This window comes from Schistocerca americana, chromosome 7 (assembly GCF_021461395.2).
Source record: "Schistocerca americana isolate TAMUIC-IGC-003095 chromosome 7, iqSchAmer2.1, whole genome shotgun sequence".
NCBI lineage: Eukaryota > Metazoa > Arthropoda > Insecta > Orthoptera > Acrididae > Schistocerca > Schistocerca americana.
Genome location: NC_060125.1, coordinates 485,311,940 through 485,331,739, shown reverse-complemented (window position 1 = coordinate 485,331,739; position 19,800 = coordinate 485,311,940). Strand labels below are relative to the sequence as shown.

The following is a 19,800-nucleotide window of genomic DNA, read 5'->3' as shown; positions in this document are numbered from 1 at the left end:
CTGAGAACATTGCGGAAGAAATAACAATAAAGAAAAGCACTTTGAACTTCTTGAAAAAGAAACATGTTAAAAATTTTGTACGACACGGTACTCCAACGAAGTATGCGCCACAATGAATCGTTCTCGTCGTTTCCGTGCATCTGGTATAAGTCCCTATGGCATAGTAAGTTAACGGTTCTCTTCAAAAACCATTCCTCCATACGCCCCGTGGGAGAAGCTCTGATTGTACTATTCTGAGGTCGTAGGAGGAAACATCGGTGACGGCGAAAATTTTCATCAGGCGTTGAGGCACGCTGAGATAGCCTAGTGACTAAAAGAAATAAATTTTTTTAAAAATGGCTATGGCGACTGCTCACTAAAAGCAATAAATCCAGTTTGGAATACTGGTCCAGTACAAGTTTTCGCTTTTCATGACACATTCACGGGACAAAATTTTATTTCAGATTTTAATAAGATTAGGATTGATCAAATGTGGTTTTAGTCAGCAGCTTTCTCATTCCAATACACTTCTTAATTCGAACATATCCGACGTTATTAGCCTATAAAGACAAAATACATGTCTATCCTTTTTCATTGAAGCAATCAGACGTATTTCTTTCACTGATTTCTTAGCAGCTATGTAGTCTGACTGTGAACGTTATCAGTCAAAGCCTATACAAAATGTGTGCCTCCGTTCCGAACACGTAGCCTTCCTCGTGATAATCGGCGTTCTTGCCCGTATGAGGTCTAGACTCATTCACGCAGGCGTATCGAAGGCTTCTGCGCTTTCCGAGACGTGCGCGCCATCTAGCGACTGCAGCGTGAGCTACGTAACTTAACAATCCCCCGCCAGAGGTCACTCGGAACCAGGAGAGAAATTCATGTCTTACTCTATTCCCGGGTTCGAATGCTTCATATCGAAAACGAGGAGGAGGAGGAGGAGGAGGAGGAGGAAGAGGGAAGGAGGCGTCCCGCCGACATCGAAGTCATTACCGACGAAGCACAAGCTCGGATTAAGGAAGGAAGGAGAAGAAAAGCGGCCGTGCCCTTTCGAAGAAACCATCCCGGCGTTTGACTTATCCGATTTAGGAAAATCACGGAAAATATAGCAACAGCGGGATGCGAGTTTGAACAGTTGCCCTTTCGAATGCGATTTCAGTATGCTAACCACTGCGCCAACTCTGTCGACCATACAGAAAGCAAGCTTTACGCTTAAGGACGTGCCCAATCTCTGCAACGGATCGATTAACTAGACTAGGTTTATAGCACCAATGCACAGCTTGGTGCCATATGAACTGAGTCATATGCATTTTTCCTTTAATGTTTCGACACAAAATACGGTATTAAGAACATTTTTTCTTAACTGCTCCCACACTCACTATTAAAATAAAATTAATGCTTGAAAGTAAAATCGGTAGTCTAGGATGTCTGCTACAGGACGAAAATTAACAAATTGTGGATACTGACGATGCATTTGACCTCTTCGAACAGAAATTTGAGCCCAGAAATGGTGCGTACATAGCTGAGTTCGTTTAACAGACTGTTCATTACCATCTCTAATTTTTTACTATTTCAGGCGATCGCGGAGGACCTGAAAGTACAACGTCCACTGACGTCTACTTTATTAGTGACAAAGAAACGCCATAGGATTTAAAGGTTTCCAGAAGTAACTGCAACTAGTCGCCTTTTCCGAATCTTCAGTTTTTTATTTACTGTGACTGGTTCGTCTAGCGGTTCATCAGATGGTACACGTGTATTAACTGACTGGAGCGTTGTGGGGGTCATGTGGCTGCGACAAGATATAAAAAAGAAACAAGCAATGGATGTGGCGAGAATTATTTACCTCATGAGATCGACTTCAAGGCATTACTTGCAGTTGCAAACATTCATTCTTTTATTTCTGGTGCACACGTTACTGCGGAACACATAATGGAATTAGATACAACGCTATTGATGGAATTTGACTGGAAGTGATCTCTAGCGACCGTCATAACGCCCGATGGGTGATCCGTTGTGATCAATGCGCTACCTCGGTCGGTGTTGAGAACTGAAGCTGAACACGGGTTGGAGGCGTGGATAGAGTATGAGCATCACGCACGAACATTTACCGGATGGCAGATTTGGAACACCTTCGTATAGTTGCGTGACAGACTGCGAGACAACTACATTGCTAGGGAACGAAAGTTTCGGTGCGACAGTGAGACGCACTCGCTTCTCAGAAAATGTGCACGTGTTGCGGTAACATCGTGAAGCCACTGTGCCACTGCTTTATGCTGTTTCTATGAAGGAACAGACTCATGATGAAATTACCCCCACTAGGTCAAAGTCAACAAACTGTTTTCGCATTCGGAGGAGAAAGTTGGTGACTGAAATTTCTTGAAAAGATCCGGTCGCAACGAGAAACGCCCTTGTTTTAATGACTGCCACCCTAACTCGAATATCAACCCGTGCAACTATCTTTCATGTTGTGAGATTATACAAAACCAGCTGCCCTTCTCTGTCGATGTCCTCCGTCAATCCTATCGGATAAGGATCGCACACCGTGCAGCAATATTCCACAAGAGGAAGGAACATCGGGGCCTTAACCCATTTGAATAAGGTTGGTGGCGGATATAGGTCATAGCTTTTTTTTGGAGGAACCACTCTGGGAAGGGAGAGAAAATTAATGGCCGTTCTTGGACTGAGATATTGGCAGTAAGTTCTTTTCGTATGTGGAGCTACAGTCATAAAATTTAAAGCCGATTCCATTTTCCATCTTGACTTATTGCGATCGCAGTAATTTAACTTCACACAATCAATTGCGGCACTTTCGAGGTATTACTCGTAACACGTGTGTATTTAAATGACAGATGTAGTTGTTACAAGTAAGCTAAATGGCACAATGGCAAAAGCAGTTCATTGTCTGGAGAGTTGTTTCCTCACGTATAAGACACTCGAAATGACGAATCCGAGAAAATTCGAGAAATTAGAGCTAAAGTAGAGGCTTCCCAACAATCATTCTTTCCACGTGCCATTCATGAATGGGACGTGGGACAGTGATAGGAAGAGGGGGGGGGAGAGAGAGATGGACTAGAAGCACCCTTCGCCAAATCCAGGTGGCTTGCGGAGTATAAGAGTGGAGTAGAAATGCTCGTAATACAGGCAAGGTGGAAAACTGAATTATTGTTAGAGATATTAACCTGTCCTGTTCCTGCTAATGTATCCTGATTATGTTGAAGACACTGAAGAAAGAAACGAATTTATGGCATCTGTAGATTAAGGGAAAGCTTTCGACAATATTAGCCAACAGCCTTGCCGCCGTGGTAACAACAGTTCCCTTCAGATCACCGAAGTTAAGCGCTGTCGAGCTGTGCTAGCACTTGGATGGGTGACCATCCGGTCTGCCGAGCACTGTTGGCAAGCGGGGTGCACTCAGCCCTTGTGAGGCAAACTGAGGAGCTACTTGACTGAGAAGTAGCGGCTCCGGTTTCGGAAACTGACATTCGGCTGGGAGAGCGGTGTGCTGACCACATGCCCCTTCATATCCGCATCCAGTGACGCCTGTGGGCTGAGGATGACACGGCAGCTGGTCGGTAACGTTGGGCCTTCGTGGCCTGTTCGCGGGGAGTTTAGTTTTAGGTTTCGACAATATTAAGCTAAATAAACTACTTAAAATTCAGATGGTAGAATAGATGAAATACGGGTTTAAAAGGCTGTCTACAACTCGAACTGAAATCAGACTGGAGTTACAATAGACGAAGGACATGAATGGCAAGCAGCAGATAAGAGGACGTTAAGATAGTATTGTAGCCATTTCTACACTGAGCAAGCAGTAACGGAACTTGGGACAAATTTGGAAAGGGAGTTAAAATTCAGGGAGAGGAAATAAGAAAAAAATTAACGCACAATATTAATTTCAGCGCCAGGAAGATATTTGTCTGAAGTTTAACTGACTACGAAAGTGAATCACGAACGTTAAACTATTCAAACAAAAAGGAATCAGAAGCTTCCGAAATGTGGTGCTCAGTAAACGGTTATATTGATTATTAATGAGTAGGTACTAAATGGAATTGTAGAGGGATGAAATTTGTGTGATAACATGAGGAAAAGATCGGATCGGTTGATGGGGCACAACCCGAGGGAAGGAAGTGTTGTGATTAACGCCGTTACAGGGGGAACAAGCAAGTTTAAATGAGTGTGTGTTGCAGTAGTTATGAAATGATAAAGAGCCAAGTACGAAATAGACCAGCGTGCAGGTCTTCAAACCATCAACAATAACGTAGTTACATTATTGAAAATAGCTTCTTGGAAAATTCATTGCATAGTGAAACAGACAAAATAGTAACCTTCTGTTAATTTACAATCACGTTCAATTTGTTTGAGTGTGTTTCAACAAGTACCTCCGATACCTCGCAGATTATCGCATATATATCAACCAGTAAACCTCGGATTTCGTAAAGAATCAAACTACCATGTATAAAACAGTTTCAGACTCCTGATAACTTTACAAATGAGTTACTGTGTTAAATATTTGACGTTAAGCATGTAAGCAAGAGAAAGTTTAGAAAATTAAGCTTATCGCGTTCAGTGCGCCATCGGTCCCATGGGACCGTGGACTCTTCGTTGTGGCGGCGTCAGCCCCTGGACTTGGCAGGGTAATTTTCGTAAATTTCTAGCTGCACTGCGACCGTCTGTTTTTGTGTTTGACTTTCATCATGCAAAACAATATCCACCCACTTTATGCTCCTTTCCTTCCTTTGTTTGCAGCTGGTGTTTGCTACTTGTGGTATCCTTACTGACTGGAGTTCCTTCAAGTGAATGCCGTGTGAACGCCTCTGTCAATTATTTCTGAAATACTATGATTGACATTTCCTAACCCGTCGCATCTTGGAATATATACAAAGCATTCAATACAGCGGTATTCAAAAAAAGATCAAATTCTATCTTTCTTAATGGACTGCTATATGCACTCATCTGATCAGAAAGATTAACAGTAATTTTTCCCTTATTATATGCAGTAACAACTTTTGGTTTTCGATAAAACCCTCTTTTGGTGGTCACGTTTTTCGTTTCCGTTGGCGGAAACAAAACGTCCCTTTTGTCTTTCCATTTCAGAAGGTAATTTCTTGAGCATTCTCTTTTTCAGTTAATTCCCCGCGTTTTAGTTTGGTGATTACAATTCTTTTGGGAATTGGCTTGCGATTTAGTCGACGAATAGTAACCAAATGTTTGGTACTTTCTTTATCATGTACTTCGCCAGTGTAAATCAGAAAACTGTAGCAATATTCATCATCGCAGCACAATTTAAACATTTCGATGCTATATCTCAGTCTCTTTTGTTTCAAATATTGCCTGAATGTGATCCGTTCTTGGTACGGTTTTGTAGACTGGTTGATACATAGTATTTCGGCAGGATCACAATGTTTCCTTAAATCTTTATTCAGTTCATCGATGATGAACTGAACTTTTGAGAGAAGATCTGAAGCATCAACTTTCGTATTTTCTGTGAAATGGAGCATTCTCAACAGAATTTCGAAACGATTTCTGCTCATTACCTTTAGCAGGAATGTTTCAATAAACGTTGGATCTTGGAGCCAATATAAATGTATGGATGGAAGTTTCACAATTCCTTCCTCAAAATCAGTCCAAACAACGGCTTTATTTCATCCTTGTTTGTTGGCACCCATTATATATATTTGCTGAAATGTTCAAGTACATTATCTGTGACAAGAAGTCACTGACTTTGGCATCGTGGGCTCTCGTGAATTGGACATAATCGGCTGATTGCCCCGAGGTTCTTATCACGTGCTTTGATGCCTTACTGAAACATCAGACGGATCATCACTGTCGAATGATGGCAACTGCATTAACGACGACGTTCCCATGGTACAAATAACACACTCTACTAATCACTATCTTCTCCTCGCGACATTTTTGCTACGATGGGCATCTGAGCTTTTTGAAAATAGTCGCTGTGAAAACTTGTCCCTGCTTACATAAGTGTGGCTTCTTATAACTGATAGTCTCTTGGAAGTTGTCTTGTTACCGAACAAGGCTTGTTTATAAGCAAAGTCAACAACCGTCAAGTGGTGTCCTCACATTTTCTTTGCTTTTTGGCAGCAGTTGCGATTTTCCACGGTAGCGCCTGTTTGTTAGGTGGCCAGCACAGCCGGCTTGTCAGGTGGGTTGCCGCCCTAGCAGGCGCATCAGTATGCGCCAGTTTATGCGATGACACACGCCAAGTGATAGCTGGCCGCGGGACTGCCGCCTCAACGGGAAGCCCGGTTTAATCGGCTTCGCGCTCAACGTGTCAAACTTTGTAGGAAGTTTCTAAGTGCTCTCGTTATCGGACACTGGATGAGTATATTCTGGGTAATTTGCTCTCCGCTCGAAACAAAAGCCATTTTTAATGCATATCAGTGTTTGCAATGTCAGACTTCTAAACCATATAATTTTGCAAGTGCATTCAATGTTATATTTGGATATTGTCTGCGAAATGTGTTGCGAATAGAGTTAGAGGTAAAGAAGTACTGAAGAAAGAAAGTCACATCTGATGCTGAAGTTTAACTGCATGAACAACAAAAATCTAGTAAACGACGAACTTTTCTCCTTCCACCTTTTGTGGTCGGTGGCAGCGAGGAAAAAATTGGGGTTCTAACTTGTGTGGTAAGTCTTTTGTAAGTCTCTAAGCGCTGTCTTATTCAAATCCTGGATAAATGTACTCTGTGTTTTTGTTCGCGTTTAGTTGCGCCGCCTCAGAACATGCACAATTTGTAACTGTAATACGTGTCTTGATGTGTTTAATCTTTCGGAAAATGTTATACCTCTTAATGAGGTGATTAGGAGAGCATTTTAAATTTTTTATTTCTGGAAATAAACATACGAAATAATAAAAATCAAATTTTTGTTGCCCCTAGAAGCCATTATACAGGCAACCTGAAAGTCGGTTCAGGCTCCGGGTTCCGCGATACTCGCTTAGTAGTATACCAGGTGGTCACAATTAAAGTGCAGCTACTAACAGAGGCCCAGTAAGGGCTGTAATTATCGTTTGGCAGCGAAACGTGGTAGATATGCTAATGCTTAACGTCGAACCGATTTAGGCTGGAAAAAAATTTAGTTCCAATTTTTAGCTACCAGGCACAAATCTGGCGCTGTACATTGTATGACGCTATGACTTCCAAGCTGTCATTTGACAAGCTATATGTGAATGAACACTACGGCTATCGAGAAGAGAGACCGTGCGCTGTTCGTGAAACTGTTTTATGTGAACGGCAACAATTTCAGTGCTGTAGTGAGAGACTATTACCGACTAAAAGGCCTGAGGAGAGACCCGATGTTATTTAATGGATTATGGTAGCTAATAAATACTGGTGAGCATGATATGGCGCCTGGAAGAGGAAGGCGTCCTAACCCGGCGGAAGTTTAACGAGGTCGCTATTCCTGTAACTGACCATGCAAAGTTTACCCCGGGTAGCGCTAGTGCACCCCATACCATATCAACAGTACGGAAAACTTTGCTATTTGTTTTACATTGGTACCAGTACAAGATTCAGACGATGCAACGACTGGAACATCATGATCCAGAGCACCGTTCTGAATTTACTCGTCGGTTTCTGGCACTGATCGAAGTTGATGACATGTGGCCGTGCAATATTCTGTGCAGTGACAAGGCACGTATTACACTATAGCGTGCAGTGAATACACAGAACTGCGGTATTTGAGGTACTATAAAACAGCGAGTTGTGCACGAAGACCAATTGCATTCTCCCTATGTGGTTTCACAAGCATCTTTATTCTGGTTCCGTCTTTGAATACAATGCACCCACAGGACCTGTACTGCGATGTTTGGACGTTATCGAGACATTCTGGTACAGCACGTGGGTCCTTATTTTGGATGAGCACAGCTGTGTTGAAAACCTGTTTTCATGTAAAATGGTTAATAATAAAATCAATATTATGCCTTTCTCGCTTGTTTGACCATTTCCACCCACGTCCCTTTCCTAACCCATCACATATGGAAACATTTCTTTGCGTCTTTTCTTGGATTCGCAATGCCAGATTTGCACCTGGTGGCCAAAATTGGAACTAATTTTTTTTTCAGTGTTAGTGGATTTCGCGTTAACCCATTAACATGTCCACCAAGATTCGTTGCCATACGATAATTAAAGCCCGTAGAGGACGACCGTGAGTAGCAGCACTTCAGTTGTAACTATCTGGGAGATCTATTTTTATCCTTGTAGGACAGCCGATAGCATCCTGTGCTTCAGGCGGTAAGATAAAATCGTAATGTTACAGCAGCCACTTGGCCAGTGACACTCACATCGACGATCTCTATGCTGTTGACGAGCGGCTGCACAGCGGTCATGTAGTAGGTGTGGCCCAGCACGATCCAGAGGATGGACAACACCCGCACCCCGTCGAAGGACTCGAAGCGGCCGCCCCCAGATCCGCCCCCGGCGTTGAAGAGGGTGTTCCAGGACGCGCGCAGCGAGAAGGCGCACGCCGCCCGCCGCCAGCCTGTAACACACGCACCAAACACACGTCCTCACACGGAGAAGTCGACATGCAATTACACTCTGTGTAAAACTGCTTCAGGATCTGAAACGTTGCACTTACGGGAACCTAGGTGGCGTCTAGCGAAAACCTAATGTCGGCCACAGCCACACACATCTGGTGCTCGTGAGACAAATTATGCGACGTAATGCTCAACATGTTTAATTGGAAACGTTTGTTGGCGGACCAGGTTATCTCTTTGCCCTCCTCGAAATGTTGCCTTAAACCAAAAGTATGGTTTGGTGATTTTTGGTGCAATACATAAATGAAGTACATGGTAGAATTGCCAACAGCATGATTAGGGAACAGAGTTGTAAAGCTACCGTAGGCTTTTGGAAAAAACGACATTTTGTCCATGGAGTGAGTGATCGATTATTTTGTAAAATTTTTTGTTTATTTATAGACGCAGTCACATTCTTATGACACAGTCATAACCGGTTTCGGCCATACAATGACCATCTTCAGATTCTAAAAGCGGCATACACTGAACACAGGTTCATGCGTTGACAACGCATTAACGTGTGTTCAGTGTATGCCGCTTTTAGAGTTTGAAGATGGTCATTGTATGGCCGAAACCGGTTATGACTGTGTCATAAGAATGTGACTGCGTCTACAATAAACAAAAAAATTTTACTACTGTAGGCTACCGTAGACTATCGTAACGAAGCATAATCTACGGTAGTTTTCACAGTTTGGTCAGTAAGTTCGCAGTCGCATTACCTGTAGATTAGGCGTGTTGCATATGTGTCAGGCGTTCCCCCTTTTCAATCGCTTTGTTTTCGGATGCGATCAGTGCCCTACTAGGTTCCCTCAGAAAGTGCAACCGGTCAACCGTCTGGAAACTGGATGTGGATATACCTGTACATGGGCCACGTAACCTGTGGAATATTTTTGTTCTACATTGTTATCCTCCTGTCTGTTACTTACAAATAAACATTATCAAAGAAAAATTTAATTGTCATTGTTCGATTCAGGTTGTATTCAAAAACTATTTATTTGTAACGTGAAAGAGAGGGACGTTGCGGTAAAAGTAAAAACAAATACAGCTTTATCCAGTAGCACCAGAAAACGCAATTTCCTGAAAAACTGCAAAACAGAATATATCAAACGTCACTTGAATACTTCGTCGAGCTTATATAAAACATTTTCTGTTTCTGCTAAGCAATTACAACAGGAAATTCTTATCTTTGAAAATAATGAAAATTCTATTAGTACAAAATTACATTAATAATTATATAGACTTTTTGTGTTTATGCATGTAAAGTGTAGGCGTATCAAAAGTCATTGTTTTGGTTAAAGAAAGGTGCAGTAATAATTTTTTTTACTCATGAAGCAAAATTTATATTTTATCATATAAAGCACACTACGGACTAACACTGAACGATGTGCGGTTCTAATAGTGGGCAAGACAGACAAACAAACAAACAAGTCGTCCGCTTCCAGTTCCCCTCTCTCACACGTATTTTTGTGTCTTTTCTTACCAATGCTACCAATATTACGAGTAATTCTACCATTTACTATGTCATTTATGTACTGTACGAAAACCACCGATCAGTAATTTTGGTAGAGCGCAACTCTAGTATGGAAAGAAACATAAATGAATGTGTGAGAGAAGAAACTGGGAGCCAACGATTCCACGTAATTAGAAACGCACGTAGTTCAGTGTTACGAAACACTGCTGGAGGAAACACCGCTGCAGTGTGGTACCGACCTCGCGTTCGTTAGTATGCATTTTGTACGCCAAGAGTAGGAAGCTTCTACCGCATTTCCCCATTTTCTTCCTTTTCTTTTGTTTTAGATAAGCGATATTATCGTCCTACATTCGCAACAGCACTGTGTCGTTCCCTCCAAACAGAGTTTTTGAAACTAGAGAATGCGGAGTTCGATGAAATTTGGACCATACATAGGAAGAACTGTTGCCGTATAGTACAGAAGGTAATCGAAAAGTAAACGCAATTAGACGAGCAGAAATGACACTTTTATTCAAAGATAGCAATTATACCTAAGTAGCTGCAATTCATGAAGGTTCCGTCGACTTTATAAAACGTGGGACAAGGTTGTTAACTGAGAGTGTGATCACCACAAAAGTCAGTGCATGCTCTACGACGTGCTCCCATGCTAGCCAGCTACGAGGTTGGTTACGAGATCTTGTGGTGGGGCCTTCCGTTCCTCAACCAGCGCGGTTAACTACAGCTGGATGGTCACTGGCCCATGTGGACGCGCTGCAACATGCCTTTAAAGCACATCACACATATGCTGTATAGGATCTAAGTCGGGGAAACGGGTAGACCAGTCATTCCACTGAAGATCCTATCATTTACAAGAGCTTCTCCACCGTTGTTCGATGCGGTCGCGCATTGTCATCCATGAAACACGACATTTTCTGGTTGTTCAGATGTTATGGTGTGGGGTCGAATAATGTTGCATTGGAGTACTGACCTCCGTATATTTGTACACTGTATCCCCGCCGGTCAACGTTACTGTGACACTGTAGTAGTTCCCAATGTGCGTCTTTTCAGCAGTGCGTTCGACCAGGATTTCATGTTTTTGGATGTCAATGCACTGCCGCATCGAACTGCGTAGATGGAGGAACTCTTGGAACCAGAGGGTATTCAGCAAATGGACCGGCCTGGTCGTTCCCCCGACTCAAATTCCATCGGGCACGTATGGGATGCGTTGGGAAGACATATTGCTGCACGTCCACAGTCACCATCTAGCATCTGTCAACCGTGGTGATGGACAAACGTGACGTCCTAGGTCAAGAACTCCTTAGCAACCTTGTGGCTAACATGGGAATATGTTTCAGAGCAAGTATTGCCGACCGTAGCGATCTCACATCTTATGGAGAACCACGTCCCTCTTTCTGTAGCGTCCATGGGCCATCATGAATCGCTGTGACCTCAATGTAATTAATTGAATAAAAGTGTCATTTCTCTTCGTTTCATTGTTATGTCCTTCAACTAATTTCTATGCTGAACTGTAGCAGCTATTTCTATGCATAGTCAAAGTTCCATCGAGCTATGTTACTTGGCAGTAACATATTAAGCGAAAGTTACTTTCATCCCTAGTTATGTGCACCACAGTGTTAACTCAGAATGCAAGCTATTGATAGGGCGGAGAAGGAGTCTAAGGGGGAGACTCGCAAATATTCTGGTCAACATATCACAATAAGCAACAGTGATGGTTTCGCTTTCAGGATCGTCAGTGCTTTACTAAAGTTTCTGAACATGTGGGAAGACGCAGAAAATAGATAATATCTGGAACGATCAATGTCTGCTCAGTACAGCCGAATAAAAGTATCAGAGGGTGGGTGTGACTTTAGAGTCAGAAATCAACGGCATTTTGAATTCGTAAAGAGAGAATGAAAGTAGGTACCTCAAGCGTAATTGTAAGTGAGAGAATTTGTTGAAGAAGCTAACTAATTCACATCAATGGCGATATGAAATAAACTTGAATTAACGGGAACTTTTCGCGATGAGTTGCGCTTCACATATGAATTATTCAAAATAACGGAAATCTATTGGACTACAGTTTAGTGTCAACCCTTCCCGATTGTATTAAATTTTATACTGACAATATTTTTATCTTAAGTATGGTACTAAAGGAACTAACTTTAAGAGCGATATTATGCCTTCAAAAGTAACTCTGGGAATACTGTAAGGTTCTCTCTGAAAACTATGAAACAGGTTATAACGATAACTAAGTTTCTGCCACATAATCAGCAAAACAGACTACTCACGTGGAGGTTGCATCTCCCTTGCGGCAAAAACATCCAGTGCAGTTCCAATGACGACCACAGCCGCTAGTAGCGCCACCAGACACCTGTAAAGCACCAAAAAACGCCGCCTGTTACTCATCTCGCTACAGTAAAATTTAATCATCAGCATACACTTCTGTAGCTTTTGAAGCTGCTTAATGTATCGTTTCTTGACTGCATACTGCAGCTCCAATTTGCAGAATGGTGATACACAATTGTGCGGATCGCGCACAATGTCTCAATTTAGCCCATGAGCCATACACACTGCCTAATAACCATATGTATATGCCTGAAAGAACCAGCTCTTTTTCCAGTTGCACCGCCTTCCCAGGAACAATTTTGGTTGATTTGTGCTAACAGGTACAGTCCAGTTGTTATAAGAACAACATGAAGCTCCTCCTATGAAAAATACGTCTGTTGGCCGTGGCGTAGCATACTGTTCCATACGTAGCCACTATGCTGACCTAACCCCGAGAAGCTACTGTGCACCATTTTACTGCATGCTGTACTGGGAGACGTATTGTTTCAAAAGTATTATGGACTGAAAAAAAAATCATCATCTTCAAAAACGCAGTGAGCAAATAAAGGGGTTTATTTGAAAGATAGAAAAGCTAATTGGCGGCCGAAGACTTCCGGCATGAGAACTCACCCTCATTCGGCCTTTTCAAAGAAGGCGGAGGAGCGGACAGCTGTTCAGAGCACTCTACTGTCCTAGAAGTGCGAAACTGCCCCTAAAGGCGGAAGAATCAGCAATGATCAACGGCATGAGGATGCAGAAGGCAATGGAAACGACTGCATTAAACACACGTATCGTGTATCCACAGGACATGAGGCGTGTATTAAAAAAAGTGTCATTATGATCTCTCCATTGGCAAAAGCTTCCGGGACTGCCAAGGGGGAGGTGACCATGAGAAAAAGATTGAATAATTAACGAAAGTATAACGTTCTACGAGTCGGGGCGCGGAATGTGAGAAGCTTGAGCGTGGTAGGAAAGCTACAAAATCTGAAAAGGGAAATGCAAATGCTCAATCTAGAAAAATTGGGGGTCAGTGAAGTGAAATTGAAAGAAGACAAGGATTTCTGGTCAGATGAGTATAGGGTAATACCAACAGCAGCAAAAATGGTATAATGGGACTACGATTCGTTATGAGTAGTAAGATAGGGCAGAAAGTGAGTTACTGTGAACAGTTCACTGATACAATTGTTCTTATCAGAATCAACAGCAAATCGACAAGGACAACGACAGTTCAGGTACACATGCTGACGTCGCAGGCTGAAGATGAAGAGAGGGAGAGAAAGTATATGAGGATATTGAAAGAATAATACAGCACGTAAAGGGAGATGAAAATCTAATAGTTATGGGGGACTGGAACGCAGTTCTATGTGAAAGGGTGGAAGAAAAGTTTACAGGAGAATATGGGCAAGGGACAAGAAATGAGAGAGGAGAAAGACTGAGTTCTGTAACAAGTTTCAGCTAGTAATAGCGAATACTCTGTTCAAGAATCACAAGAAAGGAGGTATACTTGGAAAAGGACGGATGGTACGGGAAGATTTCAGCTAGATTACACCATATTCAGACAGAGATTCCGAAATCAGGTACTGGATTATAAGGTTTACCCTGGAGCAGATATAGGCTCAGATCATAATGTAGTTGTGATGAAGAGTAGGCTGAAGTTTAAGAGTATACTCAGGAAGAAACGATTCGCAAAGAAATGGGATACGGAAGTACTAAGGAATGACGAGATACGCTTGAAGTAGTCTAAGGCTATAGATACAGCAATAAGGAATAGCTCAGTGGGCAGTACGGTTGAAAATGAATGAAGATCTCTAAAAAGGGCGATCACAGAAGTTGCTAACAAAAACATAGGTACAAAGGAAGTAACTGAGAAGAAACAGAAGAAATACTTCAGCTGATCCAGGAATGGAGGAAGTACAAAAATGTTCAGGGAAATTCAAGAATATCGAAATACAAGTCGCTGAGAAATAAAATAAACAGGAAGTGCAGGGAAGCTAAGACGAAATGGCTGCATTAAAATGTGAAGACATCGAAAAAGAAATGATTATCAGAAGGGCTGTCTCAGCATATGGAAAGTCGAAACAGCCTTCGGCGAAATTAAAAGCAAGGGTGGTAACATTAAGAGCGCAACGGGAAATCCACTGTTAAATACAGAGGAGAGGGTGGATAAGTGGAAAGAGTATATTGAAAGCCTCTATGAGGAGGAATACTCGTCTGATACAAGAGAACAAGAAATAGGAGTCTATTTACGTTAGGTAGGGGGTCCAATATTAGAATCAGAATTTACAAGGGCTTTGGAGGACTTAAGACCAAATAAGGTAGAAGTGATGGATAAAATTTCCATCAGAATTTCTAAAATCACTGTAGGGAGTGGCAACAAAACGACTATTCACCTTGGTGTGTAGAATGCATGAGCCTGGTGACATACCCTCTGACTTCCGAAAAAATATCATCGACACAAATCCGAAGACTGCAAGAGCTGACGAGTGCGAGAATAATCGCACAATCAACTTGAGAGCTCATGCATCCACACTGTTGACAACAATAATATACAAAAGAATGGAAAAGAAAATTGAGTATGTACTAGATGACGATCATTTTGACTTTAGAAAAGGTAAAGGCACCAGACGAGCAATCCTGACGTTCTGGTTGATAATAGAAGCAAGACTAAAGGAAAATCAAGACCCATTCATAGGATTTGTCGACCTTGAAAAAGCGTTCTAGAATGTAAAATGGTGCAAGATGTTCGAAATTCTGAGAAAAATAGGGGTAATCTATAGGGAGAGACGGGTAATATACAATATGTACAAGAGCCAAAACTAAGAGTGGACGACGAAGAACGAAGGAGTGGAATTAAAATGATTCGTTTCGCTGATGACATTGTTATTCTATGTAAAGTGAAGAAGAATTACATGACCTGGTGAATAAAATAAACAATCTAATGAGTACAGGATAGAGATCGACAGTAAATCGGAGAAAGAAGAAAGTAATGAGAAGTAGATGGATGAGAACAGCGAGAAATTCAACAGCAGGATTGATGGTCACGAAGTAGATGGAATTAAGTAATTCTACTACCTAGGCAGAAAATTAACCCATGATGGCCGGGGTAAGGAGGAAATCAAAAACAGACCACCATTGGCAAAAAGGCAATTCCTAGCCAAGAGAAGTCGACTGGTATCTAACATAGGCCTAAATTGGAAGAAGAAATTTCTGAGAATGTACGTCTGGAGTACAGCATTGTATGGTAGTGAAACATGGATTGTGGGGAAACCGGAACAGACAATCGAAGCATTTCAGATATAGTATTACAGACGAATGTTGAAATATAGGTGGACTGATAATGTAAGAAATGAGGAGGTTCTGCGCAGAATCGGAGAGGAAATAACTATTTAAAAACCACTGACAAGGAGAAGGGAGAGGATGATAGGACTGTTAAGACATCAGGAAATAACTTCCATGATACTAGAGAGAGCTGTAGAAGGCAAAAACTGTAGAGGAAGACAGATATTGGACTACATCCAGCCAATAATTGAGGACGCAGTTTGCATGTGGTACTCTGAGATGAAGAGGTTGGCATAGGAGAGGAATTCGTTGGGGGCCGCATCAAACCAGTCAGAAGACTGATTACCCCCACAAAAAAAAGAAAAATTGTGCTTAGTGCCAAGAAAAGTTTCCCAAGGGAGCGAAAGAACTGTAGGCGTTCCAATTTAAACAAGTATTTTAATCATTTGTTGATTATTGAGAATAATGGACATTTTGAGGAACTGCAAAAATTTTGAGATAATCAGATAAAATGGACCTTTTTTTCTTTTCTTTTCAGTTTCTCAAAGTCAGAAAAGATCTACAGCCATGAGTTTTCCAGAGTGATCGAAGCCTAGTGTTGAAGTTGTCGACACTTCGAATTCTGTTATAAAGTTTCTTGTTTTCTTCACTAAGCAATTGAAGTTCAGAACGAATGTCCTCTTTCTTCGTGTCACTCAATGTTGCTACAGAAGGCAAGCACAAAAATTCTGCTGTTCTTGCGTAATGGACAGTGACTCCTCGTTTCAGAATACACCACTACCACCACTGCAAGTGGTTACTATAGATTTTCTTGCAATTTATGACTTCCAGAGCGTTTGTTATCCCAAGTCATGAAGCCTGGAGCGTCGAGGTGTGTACGTATTTTCTTGAGACACTGTCAAAAACGAAGGAACTATGTCCTATCAAGCCTAAGACCTTGTACAGCCAAGATGGCCTAGCAGGATTTATTACATTTTTAAGGTCTTCCACATTTGAAAATTTATAACGTTTCTGCTATTTCTCGATTAGAGAAAAACCATCATCTGAGTCAGAGAAATTGCGTCCAGACATACGAAGCCTGTGTTATGTGGTGTTAAAAAGGAGCCATTAGCTGCAAGATATTCAGGATGTCCCAGTAGGAACGGCCAAGATTCTTGGATATGACAGGCAAGATCATTCTAAGCAAAAAAGCAGTAAACATGGGCTCTAAAATGCATACCTTAGAAGCTTGTTCAGTAGGAGATGTGTTTCACAGTAGCGAAGATGGACTGACCATTGCTCCTGGCATACCCTTTACAAAAGAGCATCTCATTTTTCCGCTAAGGCCGGTATTACACTATCAAATTTCTTTGTCCAATATCTTTGTCCAATATCTTTGTCAAAGATTTTTGATACTGTAATAGGGACTTTGTCAAATGTCGTCCAATATTTGATCAAATCTAGGGCCTCGCTGTATATTTGATCAAAGAAACCGCTTGTCTTCTGTTCACTGCAATGTGACATGTTACCACATGGAGCGCTAGCATCGCTGCAGCGTTCTGTCGTCTGTAGTGTTTTTATAACCATTGCCAGTAAATACAATTGGTGTGTGCCGACAACTACAAAATTAATAGAGATGTCTGAAGCTGATGAGGCGCTTTACAACGTGAGGCACTCTGAATACAAAAATATATTAAGAAGATTGGAGACCTAACCTGACCTAACCTAACCTAACATAACCCTCTCCTGTAGCAAGGAATCGGAGTGTTATAGTGAGCCTGTCTTCTGAAGATGTAGCAGTTTTTAAGTCAATATTGTGTGATATGAGGATACACTTCATTGAGCACATACAGAAATGTATGCCCATCCATTCTTAAGTAATTGATGTACGACTTGACGTCTTCCACTGTAAGCTCACGTAACAAGTTTTGTTGAATGCTTTTATCGTATCGTCGTAAAACCCACGGCTTCACCCAGATTAGATTAGTTTTTCGTTCCATAGATCCGTGCTGAGGAGATCCTCGTGGATGTGGAACGTGTCGATTTTTTTAAGCTGAAATAACAATACTAATAGTATGAATAAATACAATACATCATTTGTTTCTATTAAAAATTTCGCCAATGGAGTAGAAGGAGTTGGCCATTAGTAAGTCTTTCAGGCTCCTTTTAAAATGATCTTTATTTTTAACTAAATTTTTTATGTTTCCTGGCAAATAATTGAATATGAGTGTTCCTGAATAGTGGACCCTTTTTGAACTAAAGTAAGTGCTTTTAAGTCCTTGTGCAGATCATTTTTATTCCTGGTACTGTATGTATGAACTGAGTTGTTTGTTAGAAAAAGAGATATATTATTTACGACAAATTTCATTAAGAAGTAAATATGCTGAGAGGCAGTAGTTAGTATACCCAGTTCTTTGAAGAGGTTTCTGCAGGAGGTCCGTGAATTTACTGCACAAATAATACGTATTACACGCTTTTGGACCTTGAAAACTTTTGTTTGACTTCAAGATTTACCCCAAAATATTATCCCATATGACATTGTGGAATGAAAGTATGCAAGCTTTTTCATTTTTATGTTGCCTATGTCTGCTAACACTCGAATTGCAAATACAGATTTGTTAAGGCCTTCCTGCAGTTCTGTGGTGTGCTCCTCCCAACTGAATTTATTATCAAGTTGCAATCCCAGGAATTTAAGACTGTCAACCTCGTATGTATGGTTCCATTTTTCCCCCCCCACTTCTTTTCCGCATGCGCACACAATGCAATTGGAGTACGTAGAACTGCTGCGGTTAATAACAAGTTGTTGTCAGCCATCTTGAACTTTGACGAAAAATTTGATGACAGTGTAATACCCCTTGTAGCGCTACGTCAAAGATCTTTGTCAAATATATTGGACCGAATATTGGATCACATCTTTGATCAAATCTTTGACAAAGAAATTTGATAGTGTAATACCGGCCTAACCTGCACAGGCATCACTTGATATACCTCGATTACGTTTGTAATTGGAGTTGAATTCTATATTCGGTGCTCCGAAAGTAGAGGAAGCCGTTTGGTTTTTCCGCTTTCTTATTGTTGGTAACGTAGGACTTACCACCAATTCTTAACTTCTGTTCCAGCTTCCCACTTCCCGATGGACCGAAAATTTGGACGTGAATTTCACAGAACACACGTCTAAGTAGGATAATACGGTGGGGTGACAGATGTCATGGGATACCTCCTAATATCGTGTGGAACCTCCTTTTGTCCAGGGTAGTGCGGCAACTCGACAAGTCGTTGGAAGTCCCCTGCAGAAATATTGAGCTAAGTTGCTTCTATAGCACCGGTGGTATGTGTTACCGGTTCAGGATTTTGTGCACGAACTGACTTTCGATTATGTCCCATAAATGTTCCACGGAATTCGTGTCGGGCGAACTGGGTGGCCAAGTCATTCGTTCGAACTGTCCGGAATGTTCTGCAAACCAATCGCGAACAGCTATGACCCGGCGACGTGTTTGGGAACGTTAAGTCCTAAAGTCCATGAAAATGGCCTCCACGTAGTCGAACATAACCATTTCCAATCAATTATCGATTCACTTGGATCAGAGGACCCAGTTCGTTCCACGTAAACACAGCCCACACCGTTATGGAGTCACAACCAGCTTGCACAGTGCCTTGTTGATAACGTGGGTTTAGACATCATGGGGTTAGCGCCACGCTCTAACCGCACCATCGGCTCTTACCGTCTGAAACCGGGACTCGTCTGTCGAGCGAGGCCTCGGTTTTCCAGACATCTAGTGCCCAATCGATATGGTCACGAGCTCAGGAGAGGTGCTGCAGGCGATGCTGTACTGTTAGCAATGGCACTCGCGACGGTCGTCTGCTGCCATAGTCCATTAACGCCAAATTTCGCCCTACAGTCCTAACGGATACATTCATCATACGACCCGTATTTATATCTGTGGTTATTTCACGAAGTGCTTCTTGTTTGGCAGCACTGACAACTCTACGCAAACGCCGCTGCTCTGAGCTTCCATTTCTAATTATATCTTGTAGGGTTTCCTTTGGCGTCTAGTCCCCTTTAAAGTCACTTTAGACACTATCATGTATATATACTGTAGTGTATATATAACCATCGCTTGTTAGGGTTCCGTACCTCAACCAGCAAAGACAGAACCCTTACAGGATCACTTCGTTGTCCGTCTGTCTGCCTGCCTGTCTGTCTGTCTGTCTGTCTGTCAAAATGCTGTTTCTCAGGAAGAGGTAGACGTATCAA

The 19,800-nt window shown here is 41.8% G+C and overlaps 1 protein-coding gene across 1 annotated transcript in view; it reads right to left on the bottom strand.

Moving 5' to 3' along the window:
• Positions 1-19,800, bottom strand: part of LOC124623032 (nose resistant to fluoxetine protein 6-like) — a 221,900-nt gene that overhangs the window by 63,301 nt on the left and 138,799 nt on the right. The window contains exons 5-6 of the mRNA XM_047148824.1: positions 12,251-12,333; positions 8,279-8,475 (exon numbers count right to left, since the gene is read on the bottom strand). Of these exons, the coding sequence (XP_047004780.1) occupies positions 8,279-8,475; positions 12,251-12,333 (280 nt within the window). The remainder of the gene's footprint in view (positions 1-8,278; positions 8,476-12,250; positions 12,334-19,800) is intronic.